The sequence below is a fragment of the Populus euphratica genome, unplaced genomic scaffold (genome assembly GCF_000495115.2).
Source record: "Populus euphratica unplaced genomic scaffold, PopEup_1.0 scaffold50.1, whole genome shotgun sequence".
NCBI lineage: Eukaryota > Viridiplantae > Streptophyta > Magnoliopsida > Malpighiales > Salicaceae > Populus > Populus euphratica.
The window spans coordinates 483,523-500,455 of NW_011499870.1; the positions used below are offsets into that span (position 1 = coordinate 483,523).

Genomic DNA, 16,933 nt, shown 5'->3' on the forward strand with positions numbered 1-16,933 from the left:
CCACAATGGTCTTCCCTACACGATCCAACCCTTCATCTGGACCACCCTTTATATCAGCAATCTTCAACTTTTTTCTAAATTCTCCAACTCTATTTCCCACTTCACTCTTCTCCTTCTCCAAAAATCCAACTTTTGCACTTTCGTTAGACTGTAGAGCTCCAGAAATCACACTGCAGAAGAACCTCCGGCGAGGCAAACCTGAAAGTTGAAACAAATGGTGGAACTTTGGAGGAATGGCATGAGGTTTTGTTATTGTTTTGAGGATTTCAGGGAGGTTACTAGGGTTTGATTTGGGGTAGAAAGACAGCAACCGAAGAGTAGACCCCGGGTTTAACCGGAGCGAAGTAGCTGGTCCTAAAGCAGCAATAGCCATATGGTTCTTGTTTTTTCAGTGAATAGAATTGTATTGGTCACTAAAGTATTTTAAACAAACTAAAACTGGCTTTTGATGTTATTCCATGGAACCCCCTGCAATATCAAGCAGAAAGTGATAGAATCATATATTCATCAAAAAAAAGAAAAAGATTTCAACTTTATACAAAGGATAATGTTTGGTTCACTCAGACAATGTCATTCCTTAGTTTAATGCTCTTTGCTTCCCTGGAATCAAGTAGTCAAATCATTCAAATTTCCATCATGAATTCCTAAGTAAAACAAACATTACTAAAGTAAAAAAGATAGAAACTTTATCCAAAAGGGTCGTATTTGGTTCACTCTAAGATTGAAAATGGAATGAAATCTCACTCCAATTCTTTGTTTAATTTTGTTTAGTTCACTAACATCAAGAATTACAATCCTTTCTTATTCCATCATCAATTCCTAAGGTTAAAAAAAATATACAAACAAACAAATATTGCCTAGATGAACAAACCGGAGCATCATAAAGAACAACAATAATAAAAAAGAAACTTTACAGCTCAGAAATACGAAGAAATGGACCAAAAAATCCAACTTTACCAAAAACTGGAAGAACCCAGTTGGTCTCTACTGTGTGGTACCATGTATGTGGTGTGAAGATGAAGTACTATGGCAACTCACAGCAATGGAGTATTGAAACTCACCTGTTACGACAGATGGAGAAACATGAGCAAGGGATTGTATGAGTGTTGGCGTCGAGAAAGAAGGGAATCGTTTGAGTGGAATGGGATTGGGTTAATTGTATAGGGCGATAAGGCCTGGATAGTTGATGGGTCTACACTCCCTTGTAAGTTCCTAAAAGAAAGTAGAAGTTTTTAAATTTTCTTATATTTTTCAAAGAAAAACCCTGTTTTGGGATGGGAACAATAATGTTGGAGTATTGTAATAATACTTTGTTTCATAGTCATAGTAACTAAATTGTAATTTTTTTTTATTAAATATTAATTAAAAAAATTTAATATAACCCGAATTTGATCCATGAATTAACAAATAAACCCAAGTTATAATTTTAAAAAAAATTCTAAAACATGTTGATTAAGAAGTTATTTAAAAGAAAATTGAAAACAACACAATTTAAAAAAAAATTATTTTAATAATAAAAGACAATTTGTTCAAAATAAAATCCAACTTAAATCCACATTATTATTTATTTCTGCATTTTAAAAATATTATTTTAAAAAATTTCTTAATTTTTTAATTTATTTTAAATTAATATATTTTTAGTGTTTTCAAATCATTTTAATGTACAAGTATATATTTTAACATAAAAAATTATTTAAAAAAATTACAATTATAATACCAAACAAAATTATGAACTCATCCTACCTTGTGGTGGAGGCTTGACTGAATTATTTTTTTTAATTATTATTTTATATTTATTTATAATATTATCAAGCTGATTTATTTGATACTTAATCATAAAAAATTTAATTGTAGAAAAATCTAGATAAAAACAAAAAGTTTATTTCCGTGGTCTTTTCTAGAATTTGAATTTTAAATGGTAAGTTGTATAAGAAACCTATTTATCATTAAGGCTATGTGATCGATCGATTATTATTTTCTTACAATTATCAATTTATTTGAAAATGCTTTTTATTGCAAAAATTATTTAAAGCAAAATCAATTTCCATAGCTAATAACTACTTTATCACAAATTAATATATCGAATTAACATCTTGAGTTGCTGGCTTAGATAAAGTTGTATAAGAATTTATGTTGGTATAAATATTTTAAAATAAAAAAATCTTTTTCTTGTATATTGAAAGTTAATATGTAACTTTTTAATATTTGAATGAAGAGTTTTATATAAAATAGAAAAATTATTGGGAAAAGAGATAATTAAAATTTTTTTTATTGTTGAACCAATTAGAATATGAATTGTTTATTTAAAATTTTAAAATGTAAAAATTGATTAACTAATACATTCTTCACAGTAAATTAAAAATAAAAAGGAAAAAAACTAAAATTTAAGAATTTAAGAATTTATTAATCATAAAAAATCATTCTCCAACTTAAAATTTTAAAACTCAAGTCAAGAAATAACTTAAAAACAAACTTGGATTGCCAGGTTATTTGGTCAATTTATAAATTATTATATTTATTTTATTAAAATAATAATATTTTGTTCTTTTAAGTTTTTTAGAAAGTATAGTTTTTTAAAAAGTATTTTTTACTCTTAAATACATTAGAATAATATTTTTTTTATTTTCAAAAAATTATTTTTGACATCAATAAATTAAAATAATCTAAAAATATAAAAAATAAAATATTTTTAAATATTTTCATAAATATTTTTATAACACAAAAACAAAGCATTTAGTATTTACCTATCTAAATTTGGAGAGGTTAATTGAATAATGAAAAGTTTTATTAAATTAATATTTAATTTAATTTAAATCCTAAATTTTCAAGGCCAAACGATCAATTCAAGTCTTAACATCTAGTTTACCATCTACATGTGAGGCTCTAATTGCCCTATGATGCAAGTAAAGAATAAAAAATCAAAGACTTCTTGAACGTGCCGCCCCGCTTAAATAATTCGCACTCTCTTTTTAGCACCCTCAAACCCGTTAGCCCATACACAGTTTGCGCGGTGCCTTTATAGAACAGAAGACCATCACCGGAATACCCAAGATCCGATCACCGGAAACTTGCTGACACCATCTCCAGGTCATATTCTTAGATCCATATTTAATACATCTTTCTGTATGTGGTTGTGCTTGTTTAAATGCTAATAGATTCGGTAGATTGAATGACTGGCATATATGTGTTTGTGTGTGTGATTTTTTTGGGGTTGAATTGGGAATTGGGGGTTAAGATTGATGTGGGACTTACTCAGATGGGTTGTTAAGATTTTGGGTTGACGAGGGAGTTTGTCATGGAGAGGTGGTTTTGTTGTTTTATTGGTAAAGTTTGGAACTTCAGAGGATTTATGAGTTGATTTATGGATGAAAAGGAAGTTTTTAGTGGCTTTTGAATGAATGTGATTAGTTTGGTTTCTAAAGAGGATTGGTAAGGGATTTTGTAGGTATGCAATTTTGGGTACGGTAATTTTTGTGAGTTGTGGTGTATGATGTCAATTGTTGAAGTAGAAGTGACGGTGCTGAGAGGTGCTTGATGAATTTTGGATTGGTGGGAGAGTTTTGAGAGGTTTAGTGACGGTGTTTAATTGTTTGGAAAAAAAGAGGATTATATTTGGGAATATAGGATGTGTGAGGATTTTGACTGTGGATGGGGCTGTGTTTTTATGAACAATGGGCATTCTGGAAGCATCCTTTTTGTGTCTGTTGTTTCATGAGCTCCATATGAGTGCATAGCTCGAGTCTGTGTCTGCTGCTTAGAATATGGTTGGATTACAAGTTACAATTGGGTTTTGAAAAAGTTTTGAATTTAAGCATCCATTAGTAATCAGTGCTTGATTGACTCAGCTAAGAGATATTCAATGCTAATAAGCAGTTCTTCTGCACAAACTTGTTCTGATTTCTCTCCCTCTCAAGTGCAGAAATGTATAACAATGTGGGACCTCAGCCTGGGGTGCCAAGACCTCCGACCAACCCTCAGCCCACTCCATTTGGGAATGCCTTCTATGGAGCTGGCTCGGGACTTATTAAAGGTGGACTGGGTGCATATGGAGAGAAAATTCTGGGATCGAGTTCTGAGTATGTGCAAAGCAATGTAAGTAGCACTCTGAGACTTTTATGTCAAACACCATTTTGGTTTAAGTTTGCTGTAAGCCAAACTGAATGTTGATGCTTGGGTTGAGCATGCGCTAGTCCCAGATTTGACTTATGTTGGACACTACAAGGCCTCATGCTAGTTTCTTTAGACTACTGACAAGGCACCATTTACATAAATGCTATGGGTTCATTTTAGACAGATTAGATTGTTGTAGTTTAGTTTGAGAGCTATGTGATTTTAGCTGACATTTTCTTTCAAATAAACAGATAAGTAGATACTTCTCTGATCCACAATACTATTTCCAAGTGAATGACCACTATGTGAGGAACAAATTGAAGGTTGTTCTTTTTCCTTTCCTGCACAGGGTAAGCAATCTAATCTAATGTTTCTTCTAGCTTGCACACCATCTTTTTCCTGTTGACGTGACCTTTTGTCCTTGCTATCCTTTTCTCAGGGACATTGGACAAGGATAACTGAGCCAGTTGGGGGAAGGCTTTCCTATAAACCCCCAATCTATGATATAAATGCACCAGACCTGTACATTCCGTTCATGGCATTTGGTACCTATGTTGTTCTTGCTGGCTTGTCATTGGGACTTAATGGAAAGTAAGTAGATTATATTCTCCAATCAGCCCAGCTTAGCCTTAATACCTACATGTGCTGGTGGCAAGCTTATCAATTTTTGCGTTGGATGCATCTATGAACAGCTTCTCTGTTAGCCCTATTTGTTCCCATCCAAACATGACCCATGCTATTTCATGTTCACAACCTTAATTTGTCATAGTCCCATACAGATTATTGGATAGCATTTTGGCAACTGCTTCTAGTTATTTTTGGTGTTAGCTCTGTTAGCAAAAAGCAATTTAAGCTCTTACAAATGTTGATTAGCACACAACTATATCATGTTGATCTGTCTGATAATAGTTCTAAAGGGTGGAAAAAAAATGCAACATGTTCACCTTTTCTTTTTTCTTACATGCAAGTGGCTATTTTACCAAACCTTCGCTGCTAGATGGAGAGGGTCATGAAGGGAAATCCTTTATTTTCTAAGTGCTCTTTTTGTATGGCAGTTTTATTGCTGTCTGTGGCAGCAGTCATATGGTGGCAATTTCGATAGTGTTGCTTAAAGATGTCATTCTGATTCCTGCATCTTGCACTACACCTTTGTCTCACTTTTTTTTTCCTCTTCCTTATTTTTTTGTGCATGTCAAGACTTGCATGTGTGCATCTGTAAGCTTCAATAAAGCAAGTAATTTCTCAGCCAGATGAACAATTACTTGCATGACATCTTTATTCAACCAGATCTTTTGTTTGTCTTTCTTTGGCCCTTGAATTTCCTTTATCTTCAAGTTTAGTTCCATTTGATTCTAGGTTTAGCCCAGAAGCTATCAATTGGCTGTTCGATAAGGGATTGTGTGACTGGTTTGTACAGGATGCATTTTTCAAACCAGCCAAACAATCTCTGGAATTGGATCGCAGCATTGAATTCCAACACCCTTTCTTATCTTTACTTCGGAAATTAATTTCATCTGAGCTCTCAAGTTTAGTTTTTTTTTTTGTTTTCCAGGTTTAGCCCAGAAGCTCTCAATTGGCTGTTTGTCAAGGGATTGCTTGGCTGGTTTATGCAGGTTGCATTGCTCAAAATAATACTCCTTTCATTGGGTAGTGGGGAGGCACCCTTGTTAGACATGGTTGCATATGCTGGGTATACTTTCACAGGCATGTGTTTTGCTGTACTTGGAAAGATCTTACCTGGATACTCTTACTACATTTTGATGCCATGTACCTGCCTATGTATGGGAATTTTCTTGGTGAAGACAATGAAGAGAGTACTCTTTGCAGAGGTGAGGAGCTTTGATTCGAGCCGGCACCATTATCTCTTGCTCCTCATTGGTTTGGTTCAGTTCCCACTTTTTGCATGGCTTGGAAATGTTAGTGTTAATTGGTTTCTCTAAACTGCATTCTGTTATGTAGTAGTTAGAAACATGTATTTGTAGAGTTACGGAATATCAGAATTTTTTTGCTACATTAGCTGATTTACAGGCAATTGTTTTGCTGATAAGCATGTGAATCCACTTCGCTTTTCACCCACATTGAAAACTGGGAAAGTTTATGTTGTTTTATGTGTTGAGAAATTGTAAGCTGCAACATTATAGATTAATTATCTTATGGATGAATGCAAATTTATTCAACACTGGAAATGCGTTAATGGATGGTACAGATTATGACACATTCTCCTTCACTAGAACCACTGGACTTTATTTTGGATGCAAATTCAACTTGTATCCCACACGTGATTAGGAAGTAGAAACTTATCCCGTTGGAAATTACCGCTACTATAAACTGAGTATAGAGAATTTTCATGATGATCAACTGAATATGGTAACTTCTCAAGTCCTGTGATCTTGCTGCCCAACACACCAAGCCTGGCCTTTGTCCTCTGCAAAAGCGTATGTTCAGTGGACAGCTTAAAGCAATTGCGGGCAAGGCTGTTGCAAACTGCCACTGTCTGTCAATGTACTGCGGTGAAGGATTTTCCGTTAGAAAATTGTCTTCTAAGAACAAGATTTTCCATGAACTCCCCGGTTTAGGTCCATATTCTACTGGGATTCGTCCAGAGAACTGATTATGGGAAAGATCAATCATTGATAATCTTGCTACGTTAACTAAACTGATGGGTGGATACCCGTGCAACCAGTTAGGGTGTGCATCCAACACTCGAAGCTGTAAATCTGCCGAAGGGTATGGTATTACCTCCATTTCTGTGAATTTATTAGTTGGGATATTTAGGCGTACTACCGCAGGCAAAGTGAGAACTTCCTTAGGAATGGGACTTGAAAGCCTGTGATCCCTCAAATCCAGTACCGTGAAGTGTATGAAGACACTTGCTGGTGAAATGTGTCCTGATAGAACATTATGGCTCATAGACAATCTTCTCAAGTTTATTGGAAGATTAGGCACAACTCCTTTTAGATTGTTGCTACTAAGATCTAATGTTTTCAGCTACCACAACCAGAGAGGTCCGGAATGTCGTTTGCCCAACAATGCGTTGTTTGACAAGCTTAATTAACCGCACCAAGCTTCTCAAAGTGGTAATATTGGCTGGAATTCTGCTAGAGAGGTGGTTTTGTGACAGGTCTAAGATTTTAAGATGCTTAGATTGATGATTCCATGAGGCATTATGCAGTGAGGAGATTTTGAGACGATAATAGTCTGTTGAGCTTTTGAAGGTTAGCTATGGTTTCTGGTATTGGCCCTCGAAAATTGTTTTTGCTTATTCGAAGGGAGGTGAGCTCCATTAAATTTCCGATCAATGGTAATAGAAAGCCATCATATTTAGCGGCATCAAGATCGATTGCCATTATACGGTTGGCTGATTTGTCTGGAGGCTCCCTGAAACCCCCCTGAAGCCTCGCGTGGAAAGTTTTCTTTCAAGTGAAAAACTCATGAACCGTGATCTATCAGGGGTAATTTGGCGAAAAAGGGAGCAATTTCCTTTTCCATCATATCATGTGCCATCCATTGAATAGTACAGAACATTTCCTTAACGTTCAATTTTAGATTTGCAGGCACAAACCCTAGGCGATGAAGCTTAACATTGAGTGCAGCATCTCGACCAATCTGCATTTCCAGGGAAAGAATAACCATAGCTAGTAACGATCCATATACTAGCTAGTAATGTTCTAGCACGATGTGCAAACGAGCAATAGTTGAGAATTATATATTTTTGTTATTACAATCAAGAGCACTGATTGATGTAATTCCACTTTCAAAGGCAAACAAAAATACAGGAAAAGGTAGAAAATGAATCCATCGAACTAACTGTGATGCTACTCTCAGCTCTCTAAATACACGAAGTTTCATGCATGTTTATGTAAATACAGACTATATACATACAAAGATGCATATAGGTACTTATGAAAGTATGCATCGTTCTTCAAAAGTTCAACTCAAACTGCGGAGTTTAGCACCATGAGTTCAGCCAAGATCAGGTACGGTGAAGAACTCATCATCATCGATTTCAATCCTAGGCTTCTTATGGGGCATGCTGAATTTGGGGGGTCTGTGTGAGTTCACATTGGTTGGTGGTGAGATTGGAAGTTGAGGAACTTCAGCTGCTGCTAAAGCCTCCTGAGGAAGTTGCTCACTGAAAAGACCCATGTCAGCCAGCCAGTCAAACTCTCCTAGCCCAAGTTGCTCTTTCTGCGCAGAAAAGAAACAAGAAGTCATTGAGATTTCAAAGACAGAGGTCAATCCAACAGTTCCGACATCAATTTTGTTCATGTAACAGGGAAACAAAAAAACACATGCCCACGTTTTGCACAGGCAGGGTTGGATGCTCAAAAGCATCATCAAAATGGATAAACAGAAAGTGACCGCTAGTTTCTATATTCAAGGGAGCTACTGTAAGCCCCTTGTTCTCCGATTGATGGAAAACTGATCATTTAGGGTTACGTTGAGGGTCAACTATGTCAGGACGAACCATATACCATTACACAATCAATCAATGGTGCGAGACTCCCACTCATCTGATCTCAGGGGAAGAAATACCCACTTTCTCCCAACTTTTTCATCCCTTTTGAAGACAGTATTGTTTGCAAACAAAATCCAGGGGACATTATTGAGCCCATACAAAAATTTCTTATTACCTTGTCAGTGGATTCTTCAAAGTCAGAGAACTGTAGAAAATCATCAACAGCCCAAGAAGAGCCAAAACTCGATGCATGCTGCCAAGGCAACTTGGAAGTTTGTTGTTCGCTCTGATTCGGTGGCTCTAAAGAACTCTTTTGAGTGTCCTTGGAGCAACTAGAGCTTAAAGCCACTCGGATTCCAGTGGCCAGAAACCGCTGGTGATTCGCAGAAAGGCTACCAGCTGAATGGATTGGTTCATCACAATCCCGGCAAAAGAGGGCTCTGTCTTCAACACAGAAAATGAAAGCAGCCTTTTCCTGAAAATCAAATTAATTAGAGACACAGATGAGAAAAACTTCACAACCATAAAAACAGAAGTTCATAGAAATTCAAAAACTCAACGAGAGCATTGCGGTTGTCACTTGATAAATAATTAAAAACAAGCATTTTAGATATCAAGTAACTTCATCTTCTATTAAAACAGGGTTTAGAAGGAACCCCCCTAAGATAAACCGGACAGAATCCGTATGGCATCATCCACACATTGACTAATCCAGGCCGCCTAGGTGAGGTTTGAATCCAAGATGAGTGCCTTAACCACAAATCCCTACCTACTCCCTTCCCCATGGACTAAACCTGTGAGACTCTTATCTCTTTCAATATAACTTATGTCTCTATCATGAATCGCCATAAACTCATTAAAATTCATTAAATATACAAATCTACAAAGAATATCTCGGTTTAAACAAGGTATTAATTTACAGCAAAAGTGCCCTTAATAAGTTAATGCTCAAATAGCTGCCAAGACAAACTACAAGAACTTGATTACACAGTTATTATTCAAGATCTCACACCCTATCAGCAATGATTCCTTGGGGTTTTTCCCCATCTTATGATTACTTGGAACTCAAAGTGAGCATAGATAAATGAAAACATACTCAAATTCCTTACTCTGCAAACACCAAATCATAAACCAGATAGATAGATCACAATTCCAAAAGCAAGATCTGATAGAAAATTACAGAAACAAATTACAACAAATCAATTAAAAATTAGTACCAAAGGTGAGAAATGAAATTACTTGGCATATATCACATGGAGGCAGCTTGTTGGAGAGGCTCTGGAGAAGAAGTCTTTGGTGTTTGCTAGCAAGCTTGTTTGCTGCATGAACTTCTATGTCACATTTTTCACAAAGGGCAGCCTCATCAGCACAACAAATCACTGTGGCTGGTGCTTTCTCACACACATCACACTGAATTTTCATCTTCTTGATTGAAAGTTAAATCAGATCAAACCTCCACCTCTCTTTTAGCAGATCCCTTGTTAGTTCACCTTCTCTAGTTTCTTGCAACCTCTTGAGCGGTCTCAAACTATGCCAAGGTACAGTAAATGAGACAGTGAAACATATGTTTCAAAAAAACTACCTGAAATGCTGATCTTTTTTTCCCAATAAAGTGCAACCAAGCAACAAGAGAAAGAAAGAAGATTTGGCCAAGAACGCAAACAACAGGAGGAAAGAAGAGGAGAAGAGAGGAGAAAGAAGAGAAAGACGAGACCTAAAGAGAAGTAATGTAAGCTAGAATATGTGGAAGATACAGAAAACTGATTGCTTGGTGCAGAATCCAAGAAGCTGAGTGTGTGCAGATAAGACCTTGATATTTTGTGAATCAAAACCAAGAAATGTGGAAGAGACAGCAATGCATGGTGGGGCCAAACTCCATGTGTGGCTGTGGTTTTGTAAGCAAACAGCAAGTACTTATGGTCCATGATTATTTTCAGACTTCCTTAAGAGTTGAATTGGTAAGGCGAGGAGGGCAACATGCACGCATTTGTCTTCTTGTGTGGCCACTTGACATAGAACATTCATGCATGCCAACTAACTTGATGTAAGATTTTCGAAACCTCAAATTAGTCTCCAAACTGTTCATGAATTCTTGATTGAATCTTTAAACTAAAATTTTTTCAATTGGGTCTTTAAAGTAATAGACATTCCTCAGTTTTCCTTCTTTTGTTCATGTCCCTTTTTTTTATTACAGGAAAAAAAAAATTATTTTAAAGAATGTTTTGAATACATTTCCTTCATGAAATTATGATGATTCTGGTCAGACATGAAGATTTTCAAACTTATTCGATAATATTTATATATCCATGTAAACTCGCATAAAAACATAAGAGATTTTTTCTTTTTTTATTCATTATAATGCAACTGAAGAGAGTTTAATGTTATTCATCATGGAATCATGATGATTATTTAAGCATGAAATTGCCAGTAAAATATTATTGAGGAGATTCTCCAACCTATTCAACAACTAAAAAGTGTTCATATTCGTGTACAAAACATAAGAAATTCTTCTTTTTTATTCATTTATGTTGGAAACAACACTATTTTGAATAGAATTTGATGTTTTTTTCATGAAACTGTGACTTGATTAAAAAAATATCTGATATAGAAAAATAAAATTGATAAAACTAATTATTTTAGGATGAAATTAAGATTTTCATACATAAAAGAAGACAATAAAGTCCCCCCCTGAGATTTTATTAATTTTGATGGATTGCATTTCACACTCTTTAAGTTTTGCTGAAGTAATAGCTCTGATTCATGAAATGACTTGTCATTTATCACATGGATGGAGGCGTCTTCAAAAGTTGCTGTAATGCCAGTTGAGGAGGTCGCATTTAGATCAGTCATTCTAGGGTTTCTTAGTTGTCTTTTTTTAGTAAAACCCAACTTTAGCATATGAATCGAAAAAATATCTAAGTAATTCATAATTATTTATTAAAATTAATTTAAATATTATTTTCATTAAAATAATATTTTTTTATGTTAATTGGATAATCGAGCCACTAAAACTCGGTGAGATAATTAGATTCTTCAGGTTAATATTTTTTTGAATTAACTGGAGTTTATTTTTTATTTTGATAGCAATTGTTTTTTAAACTATTTTTTATTTTAAAATATATCTAAGAAAATTCATGTTTGTTGTTTAAGTAATTCTTTATAGTATTATATCAAAATGATTTGTAAACAAATAAAAAATATTATTTTTTCACTTGACTATGTTAAAGAAGAAAAAAATTCAAATCTTTTAAAAAATACTTATAATTCAAGCTATACATTGTTCGTAGTTTTCCAGATGAACTCTTTCGTGTGAGACTAGATTTAACAACTACAAAAGAAAATTTGACCCCCAAGTAAAATAATAAGAGCTCATAAAAAAGAAAAAGAAAAAAGAGAGAGGATAATTACTTGATTTAAAAGCAGCATTATTATTAGATCATATACATAATTATGATTCAGTCATCAATATAGTCACAAGGTGTTGCCAAATCTTGGTGATTGATCTGCATGAACTCAGAATTGATCACTGCATCAACTCTCTCCTCTTACCAATCCAGGGTGCAAAGCATCTTACACTAGAAAGAATCAAACATGGCAACCCCAAAGAGAACCTGAAGACTTTGATGCGAATCCTTCTCTTACAAATCTCTTCACGGATGTCCGAAACAACTCCTCTGACAACCTCGTTGATCTCCTTCACAGACCTCCTCAGCTTGTCCCTGATGCCATTTTCTTCTGAGAAATGGTAGCTGCTTAGAAACGCACGCCTTGCATTGCGATAATTGCTCTCATAACTGTCTTCCCAGGTATCAGAAAACTGGCGGAGAGAATGCTGTCTTCCATGGCCGGACAAGCTGGATGCCATGACTGGACAGACCTGATCAGTGTTCGTCATGGCCAAAGGTGGTTCAAGAAATCGGACATGGTATTAGTAGCATTATGGGATGTAGATTACCATGATGTGTTTATAAATAAACAAATAACCTTGGATTATGCTATTTCTTAATCCAAGATGGGTTGGTGGTTGAACCATTGTGGAAATGTTTAAACAAGGTTGTTGGGTTTTGTTGCACCCAAAATCATCAGCTGTACTAACTAATTCGATGATTAACTGTTAATCTTGACATTAATTGTGTAGGGTACTCCAAATAGTCAGTGCCGGAGTCAGTATTTTTTTAATAAGGGGATAAATTATTAATAAATATTATATTATATAAATATGCATTAAAAATTAATTTAAAAATATTTTTAAATTAAAAAAAATTACATTATAATTGTTTTTTTTCTAGTTTTTATATTTTAAAACTATTTCATAATAGCTTCATAATTGATCTTGTTAAAGATATTTTTCTCAATATATACAACCAAATTATCATTCATCCACTTATCTCACATCTTATTCCGCAATCTACTCTTGACAACATGTATAGCAGAAAAAACTCTTTTCACTGTAAGAGTTTCAACTGGTAGAAGCAATGATAATTTGATAAGTATATATATTAATAAAAATATCAAAAAATTTTCTCTGCAAGACTAGTAATATTTTCAATACTAGAGAACTCATCATCACCATGTAAATCAATAATATATATATCAAGTTAGTCACTAAGCATCATAAGATCCACTATAGAGAATTGAGTAGGATAGAAAAGAGCAAGGTGAAGAAGATTTTCTTTGTTGAAAACAAAGAAAAAATTAATTGGATTTAAACATGTCACACAAAGAAGTAACTCTGTACTCATTTCAATAAAACGATCATCCAACTTAGTAAGTTGCATGTCAATGATATTATTAAACAATTCATAACGAAAATGGTGTAGATTTGTAATTCCTTGAGATTTTCATTTTGAACGCCCATGAAACTTGTACTTATCATCCATGTTTAGAATATCAATATTATGTTTGATGCAAAAGGATACACTTCTTCCAATAAAGATTTTCAATCATTCTCTTTCATTATTTTGAATCATTTTTTTAATTTTTTTAATGTATTCAATAAACTCATAGCATTTTCTCTGTTTTGATTCTTTTCTTGTAATATTTGTGAAAACTCATTAGTAATTGCTAGTATCCTTTTCAAACAATAAAGCATAAATACAATATTAAATGATTTCATAATATCTATTTAAACAACTATTTTTGTTATCTGTTCTGAGTTCATCCCATCCTCCCTTATAATCTTAAGCACATCAAGAACTGATGAAAATATTGTAAGTAGATGAATAATTATAACATAATGAGAGCCCTAACGAGTATCACCATATCTTTTAAGAAAAGTTTCTTGATTCAAACCTCGTCCACTATAATTTTTTTCATTTTCAAGTTTTTCAATAATTTTAGTATATTGTTTTTTTTAATTACCTCTATCTTTTTGTATGATGCTCTACCTATATTTATAATGCTAGAAATAAAATTAAAAACATTTCCAACTATATTTTTAAAATTGTAGCATTGATTTGATATAGAAACAAAAGGGAAAGGGGAAAAAATTTATGAATAAACTCTACATATATATTATATTATATAATATTATATATCAAAAGGAAAAAAAGAAAAAAATTATTGAATGAGCCATGTATATTATATTATATTAATATATAAGCCAACAAATATAAACAATAATAATTTCTCTTTTTCCTTCCCCTATGATAATAAATTTTGAAATTAATATATTAATATTAAAAAAAATTAAGAGGGCAATTGCCCTTTTTATCCTTCAGTGGCTCCGCCACTGCAAGTAGTAATCAAAGCATGGCAAATTCTAGAGGACAAATTTGTTAGTCCTCAAACAAGAATAACTCTCAATTACATAGACACTACACGATCAAACCATGCTCATTGAAACTTATTGGCAGATCCGATTGGGAATTTGATTTTTCTAGGAGACCCAATGGAGGATTGGGACAGGATCTTGTTTCAAAAAGACAAAAAGGGAGACGAGATCGTGCCTTCTTTTTGCCTGTTACGATGAACAATGCACAAACCTTGGTAAATGGCTCCTTTGTGTTGGGAATTGTGGTGAGAATATATAAAAATTGAAAGTCGGTTATTGTTTATATGAGAAATAAGTCATGTTAATATATTTTTTTAATTGTGTGGGTAACAGCTTCATGTCTTAGCCAGAGAATACATCTTAAAAAATAATAAAATAAAATTCATAATTATAAAAAAATAAGGAATAAAATTAGAAAAAATACAATAAAAAAGGATAAAAAAGAAACATATAGCAATAAAAAAACTAAAATTAATATAAAAATAAAATGATAAGAAATGAATTGAAAAACAAAATTTATTTAGAAAAAGTATAAAAAAATAAATAGTAATTCATAGAATGAGAATCAAATATAATATAATAAATAAATAAAATCAAATGATAAATGATGAAATTAAAAAAATAATTATTTATAAAAAATAAAAAAAAAGTAGAAGTCAAATGAATAAATACCAAATTATATAAAAAAACAAAAAGAGACTTTTGCTTTTTATGTAGTGGAATAAATAAAAAATGAAAAGGAGAAGAAAAAAGTCCACCAGAAATACAACATTAACTTGCCATTAGTAAGATCTCGGTGCATCGCTCTTAACGCATATTAATCACCAAGGTAGGGCATGAAGCCGTTAACCAAATAATTAAAAAAAGTATATTAACATGACTTATTTCTCATATAAACAATAATCAATTTTTAATTTTTTAGTTTTTGTGTATATAATTTTTAAATTCAACTTACAATGGTGGTATCATCTAAGAAACTTAGAATTCAGAGTTTGATGGGGGGTTGAATTTCCTGTTAAATTGAATAAGATATTAACCGATAAAACTTAATTGACTCAAATAAATTTAATTCAAATTTGACTAGTCAGTATTATGAAAAAAAAATGTTTATTTTTTTAAAACAATTAACATGATAATTATTAAATTAATACAATGACCCAATGAGTTTTTATTCTCCAGGTCAAATATTTGATACTTTAAAGCAATATATATTTTTAATTGAAAATATATTAATAATATTTATTTATTTTATTTTTTAATTTTTTTTAAAAATAATATTTATTTTTTTTAATTTTTTTTAAAAATCACTCTGGCGAGCACCCTTACCTGCGAGAGGCCGTCGAGGCCTCAACATTGGTTTCCTTCTAGAGCCAAGTATAGCCCAGGTGTAGGTTGCCTAGTGGAATTCATACCAAATCTTTTAATAATAAAGTTTACCCTACTAGATTCATCGTGGTGTCTTTGGAGTCTATTAATAATTATTTTTAAAAATATTTTTTATTTAAAAATATATTAAAATAAGATTTTTATTTTTAATATTAATACATTAAAATTAAAAAATATAAAAATAATTAACTTTTTTTAAAAAATACTTTTAAAATACAAAAACAAACAGATTTATAATTTAATTGTTGAAATTTTCTTTTTTTAGTTTTTTTAAAAGTATTTCAACCTAAAATTAAAAAAATAATGATAAATTAAAATTAAATTAAAAGAGATAACAAAAGATCCATAATAAACAAGATACCACCCTTGCTAATAACTTATTGTAATAGTCAACTCAATAATGTTATATATTGTTCATTTTAACTCAGTCTAATCTAGTTTTTATGCCTTACAATTTTATTTTTGGCAGCCTATAGACCTTAAAATACATACAATATGTTGATAACTAGTATTACCAATAAGATTTTAATTCTAAATATTTGTTTTTGATATGGGATATCACAATCCCTTTATTTTAAAACGAGTTTATTTTTTATTCTGATATCAAATATAATAGTTCCGCCTAACATATTATATATTATCTACTTCATTGAGTTCAACTCAACTTTTACACCTTATAATATTTCACATATCTTAAAATACATATAATATATTAACAATTAGTATTATTAATAAAATCTTGACTCTAAATCTAAGTGCTCATTTTTTTTAATATGAAATATTACATTTATTCTCTAGTATAATTTCAATTAGATTGCACTTCAATTTTATAATCATGAGAGGTCTCTCTTGTTATCTCTATACCATGCTTTTTTTTTTCTATCAATTATTATTATTATTCTCATTAATAATATAATTATATATGCATCAAAACGAATTTCTTACTAATTACTTAATTAGTTCCTTTATTTTCCATGTGAACAAGATTTAAATTCATATCTTTTAATTATAAACCAAAATTCTAAATTGTCAAGTTCTTGGCAATAATTGCTAGTGCCCATGCATGTACCAACCGACAAACACTACAAGATTTTGATATTTCCCTGTCATATGGTACCAGCACCCGCACAAAAGGAAACTTCCTGCTACAATAATTTGAAATTCATTTGATTTGAATTAATTTTTGTAAAATAAATAAAGAATTC

The 16,933-nt window shown here is 32.2% G+C and overlaps 3 protein-coding genes across 8 annotated transcripts in view; 1 reads left to right on the forward strand and 2 right to left on the reverse strand.

Annotated features, from left to right (window-relative positions):
- LOC105127039 (asparagine--tRNA ligase, chloroplastic/mitochondrial-like) overlaps positions 1-1,218 on the reverse strand; it is a 7,197-nt gene extending 5,979 nt beyond the window's left edge. Inside the window, exons 1-3 of one of the 6 annotated variants that reach the window (XM_011028136.1) lie at positions 1,062-1,218; positions 561-600; positions 16-468 (exon numbers count right to left, since the gene is read on the reverse strand). In XM_011028136.1, the coding sequence (XP_011026438.1) occupies positions 16-373 (358 nt within the window). In that variant the 5' untranslated portion in view covers positions 374-468; positions 561-600; positions 1,062-1,218. Of the gene's footprint in view, positions 1-15; positions 469-560; positions 645-957 lie in introns of all 6 variants that reach the window. The other 5 variants (XM_011028139.1, XM_011028138.1, XM_011028137.1 and 2 more) reach the window with 5 other exon arrangements.
- Positions 1,219-2,854: 1,636 nt separating this feature from the next.
- On the forward strand, positions 2,855-6,230 carry LOC105127040 (protein YIF1B-A-like). The gene is made up of 5 exons (XM_011028141.1): positions 2,855-3,087; positions 3,920-4,092; positions 4,362-4,460; positions 4,550-4,701; positions 5,663-6,230. The coding sequence occupies exons 2-5, from the start codon at positions 3,922-3,924 to the stop codon at positions 6,048-6,050; spliced, it is 810 nt and encodes a 269-aa protein (XP_011026443.1). The 5' UTR covers positions 2,855-3,087; positions 3,920-3,921; the 3' UTR covers positions 6,051-6,230.
- A 1,559-nt stretch (positions 6,231-7,789) lies between these two features.
- LOC105127041 (B-box zinc finger protein 24-like) lies at positions 7,790-10,360 on the reverse strand. Its single transcript, XM_011028142.1, has 3 exons — positions 9,809-10,360; positions 8,745-9,044; positions 7,790-8,298 (listed from the first exon to the last, which is right to left on the reverse strand). Exons 1-3 carry the CDS (start codon positions 9,989-9,991, stop codon positions 8,074-8,076), a joined length of 708 nt encoding a protein of 235 aa, XP_011026444.1. The 5' UTR covers positions 9,992-10,360; the 3' UTR covers positions 7,790-8,073.
- Between the last annotated feature and the right edge of the window lie 6,573 nt (positions 10,361-16,933).